General features: G+C 39.1%; 1 protein-coding gene across 2 annotated transcripts in view; it reads right to left on the bottom strand.

The window, feature by feature from the left end:
• TNIP3 (TNFAIP3 interacting protein 3) overlaps positions 1-12,203 on the bottom strand; it is a 68,775-nt gene extending 56,572 nt beyond the window's left edge. The window contains exons 1-2 of one of the 2 annotated variants that reach the window (XM_014949990.1): positions 12,105-12,203; positions 9,975-10,117 (exon numbers count right to left, since the gene is read on the bottom strand). In XM_014949990.1, coding sequence (XP_014805476.1) covers positions 9,975-10,001 — 27 coding nt within the window. In that variant the 5' untranslated portion in view covers positions 10,002-10,117; positions 12,105-12,203. The remainder of the gene's footprint in view (positions 1-9,974; positions 10,118-12,104) is intronic. The other variant, XM_014949991.1, reaches the window with a different exon arrangement.
• Positions 12,204-13,453: the final 1,250 nt, after the last annotated feature.

Genomic DNA, 13,453 nt, shown 5'->3' with positions numbered 1-13,453 from the left:
AGTCCCCATAGCTCACCTCATTTATACTTTTTAATCTGAAGGCATACCACTTGAAATCTCTAACACTACGGCATCAAGTATTCCTTACTCAGGGTTGGAATGCACCAAAACCTTTTTTGAGACACAGTCTTACTGCTAATTTACAGCAACAAGGCAAGCAAAAAAACCCCACCTAGTCCAGAGTCCTATCCTCAAACACTATGTGAATTAGAGAAAACAATTTGTAGCAGGTATGGATAAAGGGTCCATCTCCTAATGACAGACCCAGCTAAAGGAGTCCTGTTGCTGCTCCAGTCAGAGTCAATAGCACAGGGAACATCCCAAACTCCACAGAACAGGTGAAACTTCCAAAGGTCACAGCAGAAGTGTTATCCAAAGAAGGAATGTGGGTAAAACCCAGTACAGGTGCACTGAATCTTTGTATCACTATATTTACCCCAAAATAACAGTTTGACACAGCCTTAATGCTCTACATGGCAATAATCCTTCACTATTCCTGCACCTTTCGTTGTCCACCTTTGTGCAAGAAAAGAAAGTAAAAGAACTCTGCTATAGCTATTCTATATAAAAAAATATGAAGAAATAAAAGAAGCTGTTAAGAAAAAAAAATATTCCAAAATACCAGGTTTTGGATTTGAGGTCTCTTTGGTAGATGCAGGGGAAAAGAGACACATGACTTCATTTTGAGGCTAGGCAGAGACCCACTGATAGGAGCTTCAAATTAATACAGAAGTTACTCACCATATTTAGGGAAGGTATTCGTCTCTGTGCTGTTAGGTTAGGACGTACTAGTCTCAATAAAAGCTCCCTGAATCAAATGAGAACTAAGTGGTTTGGAGGCAAATATATATCTCTCTCTCAAGGTTTAACCTACACACCAGGCTTAGGGAAACCCCTTTCTTAAAGTCATTCTAACGTTGAGAGCATATTCATCTCTCTCAAAAAAAACACAGCCCACACAGATCTACTTGAAAGCACTGCTTGTAAGAGACCACAGAGGATTCCCTCTCGTTCTTCACATTACCATGGAACAGTGACACAATGATACGCCCACGCACCAGCAAAAGCTGCTCTGTGGGAAAAGAGGTGGTCTAGCATGGTGGAAAAGTTGCCTCAACTCAAAAGGTATAGAACATCAAAATTAATCTAGAAGTAGAATAATTTACTGTAAGGGGCAGATCGGTCAGGGACCCATTTCTAGGAATGCATTTTAATTAGAAATTATTCTAAAGGTTTCCCTACAGAATCAGCGCTGAGTTCAAGCAGCTACAGTCTCTTCATCAGAAGTGACATTCAGTTCTGCCCCCAACCAGAAACACTGCATTATCGTATCTGATTTTCTCTCTGAGAAAGAGGGCGTAAAGAGGTGGAGACTGCAGAAACGTCTTCCCTTCACCCAGACATGAAGTGATGCAGCATTTTCAAGAGTACACTATTCATTTCAGGCTATCGTCCACTGCACACAGGAGTTGATTAACCAAGTTTCCCAGATGATAAAAATTAGCATTGTCATGCTGTTACCTAGAAGTGAAAGATTCATTATAGGTATGTTCAGAAAAAGGTTCGTCTTTAAGCCTGATTATTGTATTGGTTTCGGTTTTGATGACAACAAAACCTGTGCAGCTTTGCACTATGGAGCAGGAACCATTCTGACATTTTTAGGAGACCCCTGTTGTCTTCTGGATTGGAAATACTAGTGATCTAACTGCTCTGAGAGCATTTTCATCCTCCTAGCAGAAATATCACAGCTGCTTAGTGAAGCAGGGTGGATCTTTTTCTGTCATAGCATTTACACTCTTCTTCTCACAAGCACACAGTAATCATTTGCAAATTCATGTTCAATTCACTGCAGTTTTGTTGAAACAAAACTAATCTGGAAACATTTGTAATTATAACAGAGGAAACAGCAGGCCAAGGTCAGCATGTGGGAGACCAATGTTCAATTCTTTCTCCTGCCTTTCCCTGACGGGAGTTTAACCATGTTTGAACCTCCTGGATAAATGTTTTACCTGCTGGAGTTACAGGGTGATTTCTCCAGTCTTTTGTAATAATAGTCTTCCACTACATACAAAGTATTTACTGTTACTTTGTTGGAGAAAACGTTAATGACTTTAGTTTGATGGTTTTTCAGACATTTACCAACAGAGTTCAAATTTACTGTCTGCTTGGCTAAAATAAAATAGCACTAACATCTTCCATTTCTCAGAACAGCATCCTATTCACTCAGCTACACCTCAGTCACTTTTTCTTACTCTGATGTCTAGTTTAGTTTTATATAAGCATTTATAAAAATCAGAACAGCGTCCACAGGGGAGGTTTGAAAGCAGCCCACCAGCAAAACCTCGGTAGCAAACTGCCGAGCACTGTCTCGAGAGACGAGTGGAGTATACTCAAGTCCTTCCAAGCAGCTAAAGAAATCAAAGCCAAGAGATACACTTCTGAGGGGAAATGCTTTTTCCACTGGATAACTAACAAGGGAATAGCGTTACTTCTTCCTCAGCAATGCATTCACCCAGAGTACAGTGAATTTAGCCTTCTGTGGTTTTGGCTTTCACTGCACTCAAACACAGCTTTTGACTTTGGACTGACCAACACGCTTAATTTCTATGGGACTGGAAATAGTTCCGGGGGTCATTGTTGTCATTCTGTCATCATCTGTCAGCTCAACAACAATGGGGCTAAATTAAAATTTTCAATGTGTACTGTTCCTGGGCTTAATACCCGGCACCCGTTCAACTGCACCACTGCACTTTCTGCCAGGGAGGCCAGGAATAATCAGATTTCTCCTCATCCAGGACCAGACCAAGCCAGGACTGTTAAGCCTCTAAGGTCAGGTACCTTCTTATCTGAAAGGCTGCATGCCATCCCATCAGTTAAGAAAAGCGACAAGAGATGCCACTTTATTCCGGGAAGCATTCCATAAATAACATTCAAAATACTTAAAAACAATTTAACTGGGGTCATTCTGAGCTGCACACATTTAGTGTCGGTTTGGGCTACTTCTAGCAACTCTCAACAGCCGGGGAGGGATGGGCAGTTCTGTCCACTACAGCAACAGCTGCCTTCTGCAGATACTAACAGGGAACAGCATCCTTGCTGCTTCCAGAGAAGAGGAGATAAAAACGTGGGCTCTTCCTTTCCTGTTCACACCAGCTTAACAGTCACCTTGACTCAAACAATTATATTGTTTCATTTTTAACTCCTGTAAATGTTAGCGATACGAAAGTAATGACATTTTCATCACAGCAAAGCAGGCACAACAAAATGTTTTGTGGAGGCAGAGAAAAGTAGTAAATGGAAAAATTGAAGGGGGGGGACCCTTTCTCTTAACCTCCAGTGGAAAACTGTGGGGGTACAGCAGAAATCACATATGCATCTTTTTACCTGACCTCCCCACTCCCCCCATTCAGAAGAGGAAAACCCCTTTGGCTACACCATACATAACTGAATAATAAAAATTTCATTGCTTCTTATGCATACCCAAGCCACTTATCTAGAGAAAGTCCATATTGGATGGTTGCCATTCAAATTATTTTATTGTCCACTGAAGAACTGTTTGTTTAGGGGCTTTGCATATGGGAAAAATAAGGAAATGAGTTAGAGAAAACTTAATATAACGCAAAGAAAGCAGCTCAAAGTACCAGATCCTAGGTGACTTGTAAAGGGCTTAATTGCCATGTAAGTATTATTCAGGAGAGAAAAGACCACTACAAGGAAGAAAGTAGGCTGGAAAAAAAGCTATTTCGAAAGTGCTCAAAACAGTTTCGGAATCCAGTATTCTGGAGAGGAAGCTGAAGACAGATTTGCTGTCCAGGAAGTTTCTAAGATGTAGTTTTAAATTTATACTTTGATACCACACTTAGGGCATTAGGAATTCATTCTGCTGAAACAAGGCAGCCTGCTGTTCTCAACACCAGCATTAGTCCTGGCTGTCTACAGCTGTCCTCCTCTCTTCTCAGTGCATGAATGAGAACTGCTCCCACGCACTTACATTTCTGTCAAGCTAAAATACTCTCTTCTGCTTTACTCAGAAATAGTTTGGTTGCTATCCTCTTTTAAATAGGTCCACATGCCCCAGATCAAGAAGTAGTAATATGAGACAGTCAGTACCAGCTGTCGTGTTTTTGAGGTAAACTAAACAGTTAATGGTGAGAGTACTTCTTATCCACACTTCATACAGAATTGAAATACATTTCTGTGCTCAAAGATCTTGCTTTCCCAAGGAGGAAGATGCTGCTTCCCAGTTCTACCATAAATTTTAGTGAACCACTTGGATTTTAATTTGGACTCAAACAGTTTTTGCCTGAGATGTACTAAAAGTCAAGGCACTTTCCCACCCACTTTGTTCCTGCTCCCTGTGTGGCTTACTTCTTAGCCAGGAATGAAAGACTACCCACAACAAATTGTCCCTTCCTTATGGAAAAATTGGAAATGTCACAGGCTCCTTTATGAGGTCTTAGATGGCAATTCAATCAATTTTTTATTATTACTCAAATATATTCTTATGCTATTTCACTGGATTTTCTTGAAGATATTAATGAAGTTGATACAATAGCAAGTATGAAAACAGGCTTTACAGCAGGCCAGCAACAGGTTCCAGCAGACCATCACTTCCATCACATTTATCAATTTCACAAACTTTAGACACGCAACTTAGTGTCAAGAAAGTTCGACTACCAACCTTTTTTGCAACCAATAAGGCCACCTTGTTCTCCAGCTGGTTGCCCACCCATTGGTTTCTACCAGTACTTTTTTTTTACAGAAATATTGCAGTGTTTAATTTCTGGTCCAAACTGGAATTAAAACTAATCTTAGACAATGTCTGAATCCTCCATGAAAGGGATTTCTCTTTCTGCATAACCTTCAGAAAGATTTCTTTCTTTTCCATACATAGTTTAACCTGCTTGGCAATTAACAAGAGAGAACACTGAACCCTGAAGCCATACTAAGTTTCCTGCTCTACACGTCAGTGAAATTTTAAAGCAACATGTAGTGGTTTGACAGAAACATGACCTTTACCTCACGGAGACAGGGTTTTTTGGATGAGGCAAAGCATATTCACCCAGATCCAGGGACTACTGAAAAGTGCAAGTTGCAGACACTTACGTATCTTATACTCCTACAAAATAGTGCACAGACTTTTCTCAACAAGATGATCTATCACAAAACTAAGTTCCTCGTTTCTGATTTTCTTCTCAGCAGCAAGGGAATGTAGTGAGTTACTACAGCCAAGGATAGACTGCAAGCACCAAGGATAGACTGCAAGATATTCAAAGCTAAGTTCAAGATCACAGAAAGAATGAAGGATTATTACAAACCCCATTGAGGGCCCACTCTAAGTGCAAGGTGAACACTCTTGATACTAACCTGTCTTTCTAAGATAGACAGTACAAAAATGTGTGTTTCAAAGTATGTCAAAAAACTTTACAAAAACTAGCCACTCTTCACTACATCTGCATATCCCTCTGCATACAGCTCGATGAAACTCAAGCACAGCAGAGGTTTTGGTCACATAAACTAAAGCACCATTGGAAGTTGAAACACTAGAATGATACTGAATAAGGGAATAATATAAATAATTACACAATTCTAAATAGTTAACACAATAATATAAAACATTATTGCACTCCCTTGAACAGTAAGCTTAGCCTGCCTCATCGGCTCCCACCACTATGAGAGGCTGTAAATTGTCACCTGAGCACTGAGCTACAAGTCTGAGTTAAAAACAAAAGGAAAAAAGGAAGGCAGGCCTGATGGACCCAGTAAGAGCTAGTGTTTGCCATAAGCACTCTCATCCTGCTATCATCCTGAATAGAAGAAGATGCCTTTGCCTAGGTATGGAGCTGACCAAAGGCAAACAGAGGAAGTGCAGGTGTCTCATAGGAGGTTTCCTGTTGTTGGTAGACAGGAAGAAAGGCACTTTGTAGGAGAGGAGAGTGGTGAGGGGTGACGCTACTATATTTCAGGTGAGAATCGTACTCTCAGTTTCTCTGGAGGATCTGATGACCTTTACAGAACCACTAATACTCATCATAACACTGAAGCAGAAGTTTCAACCATAAAGCATATTAATATAATTTTCCTTTTTGTGAAATCAAGAATAATATCTGCTTACAACTTTGCTATGTGGTTGTGCAAGACATACAAGTGTGTGGTAAAGCTAATCACAATATTAGAGAGAGAGCTCTCTCGTTATTAGAAACCAGATCCAAATATTTCTAATGCATATCTCCATCACATAAGCACGCAGACACACACACAAAAAGAAATCTAAAGGCAAACATTCCTATATATTGTCCTGCAAGAAAACTGCCTTAGAGCTGTTTCCTGTTACCGAAAGAAAGGACTATAAAAATGAAGGAACTCCTGATCTTAGGCTGCTATTTCCACCTCATATGACCTTAATTTTATGGAAGTTGTACCCTTGTGTTATTCAGATTTTACTCATAAAATATAGACAGAGGCAGTGGATAGGCATCAGGGAACAATCAAGAAAAATGTAAAATTCCTTTGAACAGTAAAGAAAAATGTTGTTAAAATGATTAATTTTTACATATGTGTAAGGAAAAGCCATTTGCTGTAGTGGAGATAAGATCCTTTTTTCTTTCTTTTCTTTTTTCCCTTTCAAAAGAAGACAAGTTCTTGGAGCACTAGGAAGCCATAGCAAATATACAGTTTTACTTTCCTTATGTACTTTTCCAGTTACAACCTAGAAAAAAGATTAGGTACTAAAGACTATTTTATAAAGTAGAAATATATATCTACCTATTAATTATAACCTTACTCTGAACTTTTGCAAGTACCTCTCTGTGCATCCTACTTTTAGGGAAGCCTTAAGCTACAGCAGAGAGCCAGTGGGTCTGATAAATATCCCATTACTACCTGTAAGTCCTTCAAATGTTTGCAAGCATTCAAGTTTAGTTCAACTTAATTTCCTAAAACAGCATGTTCAGCATTTGTAAACTGAAGATGGATATTGAAAAGCAATTGAATACATATGAGAGGGTCACTCAGATGAGACATGCTACCACAGGAGAAAAACAGTAATGGTCATAGAAATGGAAAAAGAAATGTAACCATTAGCAGTTCACAGCCTAATCAAAGTAAGTGCCAAGGTGATCTTAATTGTCTATTTAGAGATATCACTACACAAATGGGTTGCAATTTTCAAAATTTCTGCAGGATACATTGAATCTTTTCCCTTTTCTGAAGTGACAAAAGCATTCAATTCCAAATTTTTCAAACCAGCCAGACTCCATGAAGGATGGAGCTATGTCCTCCCATTCATTGGCACAGGTTCCCCTCACACTATTAGGAAACGACTGCCTCCTGAGGTCACTGGTTCAGAGCAAGGCCCCTTAAAAGCATTCTTCCTAAGGAAATCCCCTCACCTTCAGTTAAGAGTATTTTTTTAAATGTTCTTTCTCTTAAAGCATTAGTCAAAAGGCTATGGGAAACTGTACATCTTTGTGGCTTTTATTAACTTATTTCCTTTACAGCAATACGCTGTAAAACCAGTAGTGAGATTCTTTTTAAACTCAAGTGTTACTGTGGGGCCTTCAGCAACCTCATGGTCCTTTTCAGTGCTCCATAACCACCATATCTCAAGATACAACCACCACCTCCCGTAGCTTAATATTGAAGACAATCTGCTTTTAAAAGTAGGGTGGTTTTTTTGCATTCCTAGACAGCCTATAGTACAACTGGAATTGCTGGGTTCTGTTTAAATGACAGATAAAACCAGAAATGGACAAGTGAAAAAAAAAAAAAAAATTGCCAGGTGGACTTCCAGAGTCCAAAAGCAGCAGAGAATAAATTGTCTCACCTAGCACTGAGTACAGAGGCAGCTGTCAGCAGCAGAATGGGGGAGTCTGGATTACAGCCAGTAGCATCTCTCAAGTAAACTCTGAAAATAAGGAAGGAAATCCAGAGCTGAAAGGGGGAGCAAAGTAAGTGTTCAGAGACTACACCTGGATTGCCTGCATATCTCTGCAGACACGAGAAGGCAGGACCAAAGGCTACTGCAAATTAAAATTTCCATCTCCTGTGTGCACACACAGAGGTTTGAAATGTGATGAAAACTCCAGTATGACAGAGCGTTGCAGCAGTCACTCCAGATTAAAAAAAAAAGTGATAGACCATGGTTTCAGAAGACTGCAGCGTAAAGCAACAGGGGCTAAACCAACAGTAATACAGATATGAAGACAGTCAGATTTATAATGGAAGAAGGAAATTCAAAGCAATCTTCCACGCCTGAAAGAAACATTTTAAAAGCAATTCAATTTTGAATCCATCATGAACATGCACACACACAAAACAAAAGGCCAAAACAGAGTGTGCTTCTTGCTGAACAAATCTTAATATTCATTATTGGGAACACACAAACTATTATGGTTTGGGGTTGGTTTTGTTTTGGTGGGGTTTTTTGTACAGAACTTCAGAGATACATAACTGCTGAATAATATTTTCAGTTTGAGATTGTTTTTGATCTATTAAACTCTTAAGCTGCTTACTTCTTACTGGAATTGGCATTAATCCCCAATTTAATAAACAAAACTAGCAACAACATTGCTTGCTTACCCTATAACTCCCCCAAACCTTTCTCTGTTTTAAACTACAACCTACGCAATGGAACAGGATCATATTTTAGCAATAATACAATTTTATAGTTGGAATCCCCTTCAGTTTGAAGCAAACAGCAGCAGTGACTCATTACAAAGCATTTAAAAAAGGGGATTTCCTACCAAACTAAAACACCAAAGAACATAACAGAAAACAAAAATCAGCTAAGATGACAGCAAAGAGGGACCCCAAGGATCCACTAAGGAGGCAATACTATTACAGAATAAAAGTAATAGCTTTTATTTCAGCTAGAGGTGTGTGATCCAAACTGGATTTGTTATTCTAAAACTGAAACTATAAGGCATGCTGAAATGTGAGCCTTAGCTCTGAAACCCAGCTGAGCCAACGCAAGGCTGCTTTCATCAGTCAGCAGTGGTTTTGTAGTTTTCGCTTCATCCTAGATTCTGGCAGAGGGAGAACCCTTGTACGCATCACCTACAATAGTGTATCTGACACAGAATGAGGCTTCGGTTTAACTATTTCACAAGACAATAGAGAAAAACGTTATCAAGCAGCAAGCCATTACCCAATACCTGGGCTCATTCCATGAGTCAGAGTGGAGCAGTCTACTGCTTTCAGTAAATATGAAGGTCATTTTTGCAATTACTGTTTCTAGTAAAGATAAACTCCCACACACAGTGAAAGCAGGAGGATGGTTACAAACTGTGTGGGATGTTTCATATGTAGGCTGTACCAACGGGGGACGCCTTCTGCCTCGAATACAAATGCCAGCAATTAGGATTTTTAGTAACCGGGTGACTGCCTAATGTGTGAGGTTCTCATGGAGCACTGACACACCAGTTTGTTCACAGTGGTTTCATGTTATTAGGGGCGAAGATTGGCAGGCAGAGGATAAAACCAGCATTGCTCTGCCACTGAACAACGGTGCTACCTCACCAATCACACACAAGAAAATTGCATAGATTAATGTTCATACTGCTCTCTGTTCTCCAACAAAAGATATTACTGCTGACTGAGTATAGTTGTATTTAGGTATCATCTCTGTACTAAGTTTAGCTACACAAGTTCTATTTCTTCACTACAGAGAGATGGCAGCAGGAGGCAATACCAGAAAGTCAATCTGTCTTCTGCCACCTACCTGCGCTGTTAGCACAAAACCAAAACATCATGAAACAGAGGAACAAATCAAATCTCTCACTTTCAAATGCCAGGCATGGAAAGCAAGAGGTAAGCAGGCAGTGTGAATAGATGTTAATTAAAAGGAAAGCAACATGACGTATCAAACAGCTTCATTTCTCCACAGCAGCTGCTGTAGGAGAACTGGCCAGCACTTCCACCAACTTGCTTGTGAAATGTTAATGAGTACAAAAATTAGAAGAGGTCAAACTCACCCCTTTGTGAAACTGTGATTCTTTCATAGCAGAGTTTTGTGGATGGCTTTTTATTACAACAGGTCCTCTGGACTGACTTCTAGATTCAGGTATTAGAGACCCCTTTTTGCTTTTCTCAGGCTCAGATGGCCCAACGCTTGCATCTAAAGAAAAGACATGGAAACAAAGAAAACTATCAATGGAATCAAGGACATCAATTAAAGGACTAATCACACAATCCCACAGAAGCAAAGAGGCCTGGGGTGGCTAAAGAAGGGAGGGAGAGAATACCAGAAGGAAAGGCTGTTTAGACAAAGCAAAAAAAAAATAATCAGTACAGCTGTGCTTTGCTGGAAGAGAAGCCACAGCATCTTCTTGAAGTCTCTGATTCTTTCTTCTCAGTCATTAAAAGAGGGAAGCTGCTGGAGATCAGGCTTTTGTTAGTGTAAGAGCTTGTTTTGGCCTCTTTTAGCCTGCTCAGTCTCGCCTGCTCTGTTCCTCTGACCGGGGCAAGGCAGCAGGCCGAGATGCCAGATGGGTGAAGCTGCAGCCAGTGTATAACTTTGAGGACACAACAGAGATCGATTTCATAAGTGGTGCTGTACAGAGGACTTCAGTTATCGCTAGACTTTGCGCTTTTCACAAAATGAGAGTGAGCAACAGGGAACAGGTCTTCCACACATCTAGCCAAAATAGTTACTCCAGTACCACTGGAGTAAAAGGTCCCCAAAATCAGTAGGCAGAAATCACCAGAAAGTTCTAAAAAGTGAACTCATAGACAGTGAGATGTTGATTAAAGCTGTTTAAATTCTCAGTTTTGAACAAAATAATTTTTAATTGCTTAGGATTTTTTTTCCCTATGTTTTTCCTTTACCAGATAGAACAACGAACTATGTACTGAGTCCAGCTAAATCATGTCAATACAATTTATTCTCAACAATTCTATTTCTAAGTGCTTCACTCTAAAGTGAATCTAAATACATTTATTTTGAAAAGTTACAATTTATTTCTAAATAATACTATGTATACACACACACAGAGTAAAGCCTCAATGGACTAAGGAAGAGCAAATTCAACATTATGAAGTCTGTCTCTATAGCTTGTTTTTAACGTGTTTCTGGGAAGCAGTGAATTCCGATTCATGACATCCATGAGGTTGTTTCTCAGAAAAAGGTGATAATCAAACCAGCAGACTGAATTGACTGAATACTAGATACACATTCACTAGTGCGTGTATTTGTTTAACATCTAAATATAAAATATACCATTCACTACAGAAATCAATATAATTTTGCCCCTTGTATTTTTAGTTCCACTAATTACCCCAGTGATGTCATAAATTAAGTGTTAAAAAGGAATTCTGCTAGTCTTCAATCCCCCTATTGTGCTCTTTTTCTCATGTCCTTATTTAGCATCACCAGCTATTTTTACTGTACTTTTAACGTGTAAAACAAATAACTGGAGGGATCAACCCTTTAACAGGTTTTCACAGTTTGCAGCAGTTTTCAGAGCTATACTGAAGACAACATCTAAGTTATTATCAAAGCACTGCAAGAAAAGAAAATTAATTTTGAAAGATATTTCCTTTACAGAAAATGTTAGCATTTATTAAAGAGATGATATGTAACAATAATCTCAGCGAGACCATTTCCTGTAGGTCCTGAATGAATTACATCACTCTATTATTTTCTGGTATTAACTATGAGCCAGATACTGAGTTTTTCGTCACCCAACTCAAATGAGTCTTACATAATGAAGCTAAGTCTTGCTACACCAAAGCAGAGGCCAACAAATTGTGAATAAAAAAAGAATACCACAAACCTTAATACCAAATTACCCAGAAAGAACAGCAGAGAGCAGAAAAATGTTCTCTGTGTTTAAGAAAAGCAAACGAAGCAGAAATCTGGGAGGAATGTTCAGTGAAACCACAGTATCCCCCTTATTATTTTATTATCATAATTCATCTTATTGTTTAATAACAGTCATATTTTGTTTTAAAGAAGGTCTTAGATATTTTCTTGTTGTATGCAGGTATGCCACAATCGCACAGGACTTCACTATTTCTGGGGTGCAACAGACTTGGCTCCGTAAAATACTTATTTTCTCAAATATTAGCACACAAAGGAAGTAACAACTGTTTTTACCACTCACCTTGTTCTCTCTGCTGCCCAGGTTTGCCACATAAGCTGTGCCCACTCAGAATTTGAGCACCTTTGCGAATGGTCTTCTCCTCTTCCCCTACTCTTCATCTATCCCGCATCTACAGTGTGGTCTTGAACTCACTGAACTGAGAGGTAAAGTTCACTATTACCCTCACTGGAGCAGAAACAAGCAGCTCTTACTTTTCATATCACTCACATGCCCTGCAGAGGAAAAGGGCAACTTTCAACTCATGGCCTTCTAGAATATGGATTTAAGACTACTGCTAGTCCTCAAAATCTAAGAAGATTAAATTGTGATAGTTATTATTTTTAAAGCTGCCGAGCTACTAGATTTTATACCTGAGGAAATGAAAAGAAAGTTGCTCTTCCTTGGTGCAGTAGAAGACAAGGAAAAAAAATTGAAGAAGCATGCCAAAGCGCTTTGAACAGCCAAATGTGTCTTCATCTACTCTTCTTTTTTTTTTTTGTACTGGTCTGTATTGTGTTTAATGTTTCAAGGAAAAAAATAAGCTTCTGTGTCAGTCCACAGGACCCACTTATTTTTAGGTCCTCCATTTACCTCCATTGCTCTTTGCTGAGAATAAGTCATTAGAAGGTCAGTCTAATTTGAAGTCCCGTTGAATTAGTAGCTGGGGCTGCATTGCAAAGTTGTTTCAAATGACCTTATCCTTTCATCTTAGGAAAAAAAGTACAACTCTGTGCCAAAAATCAAAAGGCAGGAGTCTGTTTACAGAGTTTCCACTTTGAGTGCTATTTGTGAAAGAGCAGTTAAATGTCTTGGTACATTTTTTTGTTCCAGGGAGCAGGACTGAGGGTCTGATTGTATAATCAAAGAATTCAGCAAGAACACTAATTATTTTCAGTTGCTCTATAAAGAGTATTGTGTATGCTCTTAGCCTAAAATCCCAGGGAAACAGTTAATCTACTTAAAATCTTAGCAGTCTAACCAAAACATAAGTTGTTATTATTAGTTCACTTACATTTATGGTTAATAATGCAGTTAAGACTTACATATACAATCTTCCCAGTATTCTTTTTTTCTCTGGAGTTATATTCAGTCTTTCAACATCTGTCTGGTTCCTGACAGGCAAGAGCATCAGCATCAGTCTTCATCATGCTGAAGCAGCAGAGGGGTATGGCAGCTTATCAGCAGCATCCCAAGTTCCTCACTGGAAGGAGTTCACCAGTGGTGTTGGGGGTCCCTCTGGGTTATATCTAGGTTTTCTTAAGACAGACAGCTCACTCTTACTCACCTACTAGTTTAAGTTTGAAAATTACTACACAGTCCACTCCATCCCCAATTAACTTAAAGGATTAATATTTGTTCAATTATTACAT

This window comes from Calidris pugnax, unplaced genomic scaffold, assembly GCF_001431845.1.
Source record: "Calidris pugnax isolate Ruff unplaced genomic scaffold, ASM143184v1 scaffold42, whole genome shotgun sequence".
Lineage (NCBI taxonomy): Eukaryota > Metazoa > Chordata > Aves > Charadriiformes > Scolopacidae > Calidris > Calidris pugnax.
The sequence above is the reverse complement of the archived record's forward strand: the minus strand, read 5'-3'. Positions and strand labels throughout refer to the sequence as shown.